Source organism: Garra rufa, chromosome 1 (genome assembly GCF_049309525.1).
Source record: "Garra rufa chromosome 1, GarRuf1.0, whole genome shotgun sequence".
NCBI classification, from domain to species: Eukaryota; Metazoa; Chordata; class Actinopteri; order Cypriniformes; family Cyprinidae; genus Garra; species Garra rufa.
The window spans coordinates 16,514,641-16,523,975 of NC_133361.1; the positions used below are offsets into that span (position 1 = coordinate 16,514,641).

The following is a 9,335-nucleotide window of genomic DNA, read 5'->3' on the forward strand; positions in this document are numbered from 1 at the left end:
TTTATATTTCATTTCAGCTTTTGTGTTATGTTTTTAAATCTTTTGAGATTTATACCTTATCTGAATAAATAAACTTTCCATTGATGTATGGTTCATTAGGATAGGACAATATTTGGCTGAGATACAACTATTTGAAAATTTGGAATTTGAGAGTGCAAAAAAAAAAAAAAATCTAAATACTGAGAAAATCACCTTTAAAGTTTCCAAGTTCTTAGCAATGCATATTTAATTCAAATCAAGAATTACATTTAATATATTTACAGTAGGATATTTACAAATATCTTAATGGAACATGATTTTTATTTAATATCCTAATGATTTTTGGCATAAAAGAAAAAATAAATATTTTGACCCATACAATGTGTTTCTGGCTATTGCTACAAATACACTACTTAGTGCTACTTAAGACTGGTTTTGTGGTCCAGGGTCACATATATTACATCTGATACCATTACTGTACCATGGTATGTCACAGTACTCCAAAACACACACATGCTAATACTCACTCACGCGTATTCATGGTAACAGCTTACGTCCAACCCAGAGACTCAAACGAAACTCACACTCCAGTCATACACGGCGCAGGACACTGTTAATGCATTCACACAAAATCACCACACATCTACGCAAGCTTTCACATGCAGCCTAGAGAAAATGTGTCTGGCTGCTCTCTCTTTCACCTGCATTACCGAAACAAGTGAAACCACAGCTTTAGAATCTTTTGTACTCTGAGTGACCAGGTAGATACTTTTTAAGAGAGTTTTACCTGCAGTTCCGACCACAGCCAGCAGGAAGAAGAGTAGAGCATCACCCGTCCGGGGCATCATCCTTCAGCACTTCACAGATTTCAGACAGAATTCAGTCTTACACCAACATACTAACAGAGGAATTGAGGGATGTGAAAGTGAGTGAAACAGAGATGCAGAAACAAGAAAGAGGGAAATTATTTAAGGCAGCACCCCGACATTCCTATTTTGAGTTTTTGACAATTACTTAAATTTTTATTTTAAATCATAATTTCATAATAGTCATAAAATACAGCATTTTTCATTGGAACTGCACACATTGTCCTTATATTTTGTGTCTGCCACATTATGCACACTAACTGCAGATCGTGTGTAATGGTGTATTTATATAATTTATTAATAAAAAATTATTCAAATAAACAGAAAACAATTCTAGGCACAATTTAGTAAACGAATACAACTTAAGCAAAATAGATTAAATATTAAACGGCAATTTAATGTGTTGATTATTTTTAATTTAAACACATTGTTTATTTGTTTATATATTTAAACTAATACACACATATAAAGTTCCTTCAAAACTAACCTGCAGCTAGTCCTGGATCAAAATATCACGACTGATGCGCCCGTTTACTCGCTCACCCGAGACCCCCAGCAGATAGCAGCATCAGACCTCGGACTAGACCCTGAATGGACTAGACCCTGTTTAAGCACCGCAGAAGAGTTCGTATAGGTTGATCCTTGTCTTCTGATGGGGTGAGAAAAGTTCAGGTCAGCTGATGTAGTTCAGATGGGGGGCGTGGCCGAGAGGTGGGGAGACGCGCGTGCTGGAGGCGGGAAGATAGTTCCCGCGCGCAGAACTGAGGGAGTGAGAAAGATTGAGATGCGAGCGTCGAAAAACAGGTATATAAATACACGGCGCGATTACATTTCGAGAAATTTCAAACTAATCTATGTTTTTTTGTATGAACAGGACAATTTAGAAACCAAAAGTGAGAGAAAATACCGTTTTTTTGGAGAAAAAGCTGTAGTGGTACTGTAGGGTAATAGTGATGTTGACTGTCTTAAATGGTACGACATCCAGTCATCATGGTAATACTACAGTTCTTTTGGTATTTTTTCTTATTGTTAAATCTACCAACCATTAACGTTGCTGTTCGAACTAAGGGAGAGAAACGATTAAGATGTGAGCACTAAAAAACAGGCATAAAGACACAGCGTGATTACATTATGAAAATCTTAGCAAATCTATGTTTTTTGTGTGAACAGGACAACTAGAAACCAAAAGTTAGAGAAAACCTCCTTTTTTCCGGACACAAAGTACTGTGGTGGTACTGTAATGACTTGTCTCAAATGGTAACTGATGCGTAAAATGATTGATTCGAAGTCAGACGGGTGGGGTTAAAAATGATTATACAATTTATTCAATATTCTTCAGATAAAATTCATATATTTCAGAAGGCAATGTAGAACACAATCCAAACAATAGTCATAAATGAAAGATTAACACAATTAAGAGTCCATAAATCCATTAATCAGGAGTAAACATTAGTTTCAATGTTATATGAATAAGCCAATTCAAATCTGTTCAATAATAGTATACTTCTTTAAGAAGATATACAAATGCAGAAATTATAAGAAATATTGCAATAATAATAATATTTACTCAAAAGTTGAGAATTCCATAAAAGCCAAATTGCAATTAATAAAGTCAAATTTCGTTAAATAGTCTATTAATATTATCAAATCTGAGAAAAACAAGTCTAATAGAAAACTAGACCGTTTCAGGTGCACCCAGAAGAAAGTTGAGAGCGGAGCAATGGTTGAGAAGGTTGAAGTCTCCGATCTGTCCAGAATAAAATTGCTAGACTTTTTATACCCTAAAACCAGACAACTCAGGAAGTCTGAAGGTCAAAGTCAGTTGAAAATACGTCAATACGTCATTTCGTGAATAAACTCGTGATTAGTAATTATAAACTTGGTTGAGTGGACGTGCAGTTTCATTTCTCCTTTTTAGTTTAATTTATATCTTGAGACATTGAGACGTGTTAATGTTAATCTAATTGTCCATCTAGACTGTCTTCATTAAGTACCAAGAATAACCGTTTTGCGGAACTGTGCTTCGGACATCACACACATACATAGATGATGAAAAATACAGATGAAACATATACTTCGAAGGATGAATAAAGCTTTCAGCACTATATTGAGTAGCTTAATCAATAAGACATAACCAAACTTCTAATATTTCAAGATGATTATTAATATGTGTTAATATTTCTATATTTTGATTAAGAACGCAGTACTCATGTCTCAGCTCGTGATCTAAAGTGTTATTAATTTGCATATTTGTCCACCAACCCAAACTTTAAAAAGGCACATTTAATAAGAAGGACTTCTTGTTCCAAGAATCGGTCTGTCTGAGGTCATGATAGATATGATAAAAAAACATAGGGCATACAGTCTCATGTCATGTCTCAAAAGGTCAGTCAGGGCAAAACTGTTAGAGCATTGAATACATATTCTAAAAAGATTAATAATGATATAAATATAATAATTCAAGGCATTCTATCTGTATATGACTTCCTTCGTTTAGTCAAATCCAATTGGAGTTATATTAAAAATTGTCCTGGCTCTTCCAAGCTTTATAATGGCAGCGGCTGGGTGCTTTTGTTCAACACTCCAAAACAAGTCCAATAAAGTGCATCCACCCATTATAAAAAGTGCTCCACACTGCTCCGGAGGGTTAATAAAGGCCCCCTGTAGTGAATTGATGCATTTTTCTAAGAAAAATTTCCATATTTAAAACGTAATAATCACTTTTCACTAGCTTGGCGCTAACTGTCATACGTGAAAGTCGTTCAGGGCGGATGCCAGAGGATGTATGCATTGCGCATGCACCGCTGATCTCGTAAAAACCAGTGTTTGTTTACAGGAGCAAGGGAGGCAGGCGGCGTTTCTCAATGTCAACGAAGGATCCTCGGAAGCCAGAATTTCGAGGATGCTACTGCGTCCTTTGTTCGAAAAATATCCCATACACAGGAAAGGATGCATAAGTGTAGCCTTCGCGCTCTTCACGCTCTAAAATCACCCACAATCCTATGTGCGCAGCTTTGCTATCTTGTTCAAAAATACAAAATGTCGGACGTTAGCAGAGTCGGAGCGCCAACGGGGCAATATGCTTTCAAATGTAAGTACATATTTACAAATTACAAATTACTTAAAAAACATTTTTGTATTAAAAAGTACAGATTACTACCGTATTGATATTATAAATTATACAAATAACGTTATTGATGGCTAACTGAACCGGACAGAAAAAATGCTGTTCAGCAACCAAACCAGTAATGTTTGCACTTCCATTTTTCAGTGCCGAAAGCAGACCTTTTCACTGACGTAATGACGCAATAACGTGCACTTGCTAGCCTGTTCCATTTACGTGTTCTCCGAATGCTTAAGAGGAGCCTCGCCTAGCCTCTGAAGGAAGTGACTTGGAAGGACCAGTCCTGCCAAGGTTGTACCCTTGACATTGAGAAACACCTAGAGTTTCCCTACTTTAGCAAAGGAAACCAATGTCCTTTTGGCTTATATTAAAATCCTCCAACATCTTCCTTTTCAAATCCTCCTTTTGTACTTTTCATGACCGGTGTTTTGTTTTGCTCTCTCCGCTTCTGTGTTCACTTCTAAGCAGTGAGAAAAGTGCTATAGAAAAGTAATTATTACATTTTAAATATGGATGTTTTTCCTACAAAAATGCATTGATTCGCTAAGGAGGCATTTAGGCCCAATCCCAATTCTATTTTCTACCCCTTCGCCTACCCCTCGCCCCTTCCCCTTGTCCCTTGAAACAAAGTGTAAAGGGGAAGGGCTAAAATATTTCCCCTAAGAAATGGGACACCACTACAACACTGTGATACGTCATCATAGGTCGTCGCTAGTTCCTAATGTTACGTCAGAGGACATGCGCAGATGTTTATCACTCATTCCAAGATGTCAAAATGTTGTCATGTTGCAAAAAGTACAAATGTACGGTGTACGCACCGTTCATTCACATGTGGCCGAAAGCAAAACAAACAACGCGTTATCACATGCGCGGCAAATTGCTAATCAGTGTAGTGGTGCCTGGAGAAGTATATATGCTTCATTTGTGAATTTCGTTTTGAACTTTCTATTTGAACGCATTCGTTTTCTGGATCCTTGGACTAAAATGTTTACAGGGGTTCACTGGTTTAAGAAATTTCTGATCGTAAAAATCAGCTTCTTTTTATTTGTAAGGTATCATTTTTATTATTATGTACTGATTTAAATTACTGGTGCGGTAGACGTAGCGGGCGCAGGTGCATTAGGCGCAATCATCAAATACATTTCAAAGCAAGCCGGCTCCACGGTCCTGACTGCATCATCACTGCCTTTATTGGGTGTTTTGAGCGAATATTTACATTTATTCACATGACTGGATGTGGTGGACTGCCATGATTTTGGCGAATGCAGGACACTACTGAATAATGCGCATCAGAGGGGATTTAAAAAGTGGAAGTGTGTATACACCGTATACCTGCGTACACCCTCCACTACACCACCGTTGCAAATTGCCGTGCCACTGGTCTTTCATGTTTCTAACATGCAGTCAAGTGTATATGACATAAAAATATATTTTGTAATATCGTGCAATCAGTGCTATCTGCTAGCAAACTTTAGCGATTTTTTTGCAAACGTTTATTTACAAAACAACACCATAAACACAAACACAAGATTGAAGGTAATATACATATAATGAAACATTGTCATCAAAATCCTTATTAAAGGCAAAAATTACTTATATTTACGAGTCTGCTTGCTCGAGTGAGCAGCCATGTTGGAAATTTCTCTTAGCCCTTCGTTTGAAGTGAGGTCCTGAAAAATCTTCGTTTGGAGGGCTATCTGGCCCTTCCCCTTACCCCTACCCCTCCAACCAAAAGAGAAATGAGACACCCCTACCCCTTCACGTGAACGCGCCAAACGGAGGGGTATAGGGGTAAGGGGTAGAATTGGGATTGAGCCTTATTCACCCCTCCGGAGCTGTGTGGAGCACTTTTTGTTATGGATGGATGCACTTTATTGGACCGGAAACTGGAAACACTAGCCCAATGCCAATATAAAGCTTGGAAGTGCCAGGACAATTTGCAATATAACTCTGACTGCATTCGGCTGAAAGAAGAAAGTCAAATACACCCAGAGCGCCTTGAGCTACCTGCCATAATTACATTGATTTCGAAGTGTTCATCATAATTCAAGTTAACACATGGCTCAGTTCTCTTTGTTTGCTGTTGGACTTTTCGAATAGGCCAGTGTTTCAGTTATCATCTTGTTTTTGGTCAAAGTGACATATTTCATTGGATTAGATGTTGTTTGTTTCACAGAAGAGCAGGTGAGGGTTGGGCACCGCTAAAGTTCCCTAAAGTAACCCTTTTTACAAAATCTCATGCTCTTGTCTCCACAGCAACAGTATATAACCGAAGCCCTGCATTAGCAGTAATTTAATGTTAAGAACGCAGATTTAACAGTTGATTTCCAAAAAGCATGTAAAGCCTAAATTGCATGTTGGATAAAAGCATTTGCCAAATAAATGTAATTTCTATGTCCGTCATTTAAAAAATACAAGTAACTCCAAAAGGTTTATGTTTGGGGTCTAAACCTTGTAAACTCGCCAATAACATTGAAGTATTAGACTGATAGGTCATTACTTTTACTAATCTTACCAATATAAAATCAATGTAAAATATTTGTTAAATGCTAGCATTGTCTTGCCACACTGTAAAAATGCACCAAACAACATTACTATCCTGAATAGCAATCGCATTTCTTAAAAGTTATCATATCTGCAGTACTCTGTTAACCAGATAAAGTTTTAATATAATGGGTTTGATCAGAGGAAAACTGACTGCTGATTGCTGATTTTGGAGGACTTTGGCCTACAAATTGAAAACAAAAATGATTTAAACATAGAGAAAGAGATATATTGGGAAAGAGTGTAAACAACTGTACCAGATACAACATTATAACGGCTTTTTTTTAGAGTCAGTGAAAAACAAACATGCCTGTTATCTTCACCTTGAGCAGAAATGTGGTGGAACAGCGAGCTTCTGTCTGCAGATGAGCAGATTACTCTCCTGTTAAAAGACAAACACCTTGAATATCAAAAACTCAGGCACGCATTGTTTTGAAAAGCTTTTCAAGGAAAAACTGTTTACTGTGTTCACTGAAACAAGCAACACTATGTAATAGTGTATATAATATACACTCTTAAAAATAAAGGTGCTTCACGATGCCATAGAAGAACATTTTATGTCTAATGGTTCCATAAAGTACCTTCAACATCTGTTTCACAAAAGGTTCTTTGTGGCAAATTATAATCATATTATCAGATTATAAAAGGTAAGAAAGAGATGGTTCTTTAAAGAACTTTTGACTGAATGGTTCTTTGCGGAACCAAAAATGGTTCTTCTATGGCATCGCTGTGAAGAACCTTTTAGAGCACCTTTATTTTTAAGAGTGTAGTATATATAACTGAAACTAAAACCATAAAAAAATCCTTATTTTCAAATAATATAAATGGTAACTAAAATTATATATTAAAAAAGCACAACTTTAACAATTAAACAAATTACATAGAGTATCACTAAACACTATAACAGAATATGAAATAAAAAAATATTTAAACTAAGCATATTTATAAAAAATAAAAATGACAAACACATAAATATGTGTCAACATTAATAAAAACTGTATAGACAAAAAATGACAAAAGCACATTAAAGAATTACTAAAACTTCTAGCAATAGCCAACAATAAACTGTATGGGTCAAAATGATAGATTTTTCTTTAATGCCAAAAATCATTAGGATATTAAATAAAGATGACATTTTGTAAATTTCATACCTTAAATACAGTAGTCAACATTTGAAGTGGATCAAAACCTTTCATCAAAGTTGTCCTCAAAACAAAAACAATACCCATTTGTTGTCTTATGACAACTTTGATAAACTTTTTTGATCCACTACAGATGTTGACTACTGTGTGTCAAAACTTATTTTTTGGTTAGTAATTCGCATTGCTAAGGACTCCATTAGGACAACTTTAAAGGTGATTTTCTCAGTATTTTGATTTTCAAATAGTACTAGTATCCTAACAATACATCAATAGAAAAAAGCTTATTTATTCAGCTTTCAGATGACGTATAAATCTCAGTTTCCACACTTTGACCCTTTTGACTGGTTTTGTGGTCCAGGGTCACATAATACTGATTGCTGCTTAGACTTTGAGTTAAGTACATGATCAAACTTTATGCCTAACTGTTTAGCATTGGGATTGTAAAAATCTAGTTTCAAACATTAAAGTTTAAACAAAGTTCATAAGTTCAGCAGCATTGTTGATACTTACCTGCACCACAATATTCTTATGATTTCTGCAAAGACACTCAGAGGTCAACTATGTGGGAAAAGTGTATATGTAAAGAAAATTTAACGTGATGAGAGCAGAACGCACCTGAGCCTTCCCAACAAATCCAATCCACATGACCCTGCGCAGAACGAGACGGGAATCTGAACCAGCTGCTGCAATCACTGAGAGATGTTTAAAAACATCATGCAATTTAACCGCTTTACTCTGCTCTGATGATGTTCAATTAACGCACGTCAGATGTTTTGGTTAGTCTGGAGCAAGATCATTTGGACTATGCCTTTTCAGTCTGTCTGAGTGGCCTCTTTACATTGATTCATCGTAAGCATACCGGGAAAAAATACCAGAGTGGAAAGAGAAATGTTTTCTACTCTGACATTCTTTACAGGGTTTCTCAAACTTTTTTGAAGGACCTCTTTTATAAAACCCCTACTGTTCACAGAGGTCATTTTAAATTATTATTATTATTATTTTTAGTCCCCTAATAAAATGCATTATACATTACTGGTTATTAAAAAATTCTAAAATCAATTTTACTTAAAACACGGTTTTTTCATACACCTGTGAAATTTGACATTTTGGGCTTTTTGGCTTTTCAAAAAGTGTTTTTCAGACTAGCCCTTGTGCGAACTTATGGACATTTTTGTCCATTTCAGTTTTGTTTTTTGTTTTAAATGTGTCTGTGTTAATGCCGACTGCATAAATCTTAGCTCAGGTGTGTATTTTTATTGAAATTTTAATATTTCACCCTCATTTCCTTCAAAAAATCGATTTTACCCTCCGTACAAAAAATACTCACACTCAGCACCTTAAGGACAAAAATGTCCACATTGAAACCCATTAAAACTGCAATTTTTTAACCCAGGGCCATTTGACTATCAAATGATGCAATATTTGCTAATAGGCATTCATTCTATCGGCAAGGCTTCAAATTTTAAATTTTTACCATTTTTTACTAGATTGTGCCATTTTTTCAAATTTGGCATATATAAGAAATACTCACTTTTTTGTGTTTTCTGCTTATGCATATTATAGTCTATTATAGAGTCAATTGGAAAAATAATGCAGCTATAATTGTGTGGGTATGTTGGTAAGGATGTCTGAGTGTGGTTTGCATGTGTTTACTGAAAATGTTATGGGTGTAATTAGTTT

The 9,335-nt window shown here is 35.7% G+C and overlaps 1 protein-coding gene across 1 annotated transcript in view; it reads right to left on the reverse strand.

Moving 5' to 3' along the window:
• The window catches only part of engl (endoglin, like), a 14,359-nt gene extending 13,535 nt beyond the window's left edge, over nt 1-824 (reverse strand). Inside the window, exons 1-2 of the mRNA XM_073822731.1 lie at nt 767-824; nt 564-589 (exon numbers count right to left, since the gene is read on the reverse strand). Of these exons, the coding sequence (XP_073678832.1) occupies nt 564-589; nt 767-824 (84 nt within the window). The remainder of the gene's footprint in view (nt 1-563; nt 590-766) is intronic.
• Nucleotides 825-9,335: the final 8,511 nt, after the last annotated feature.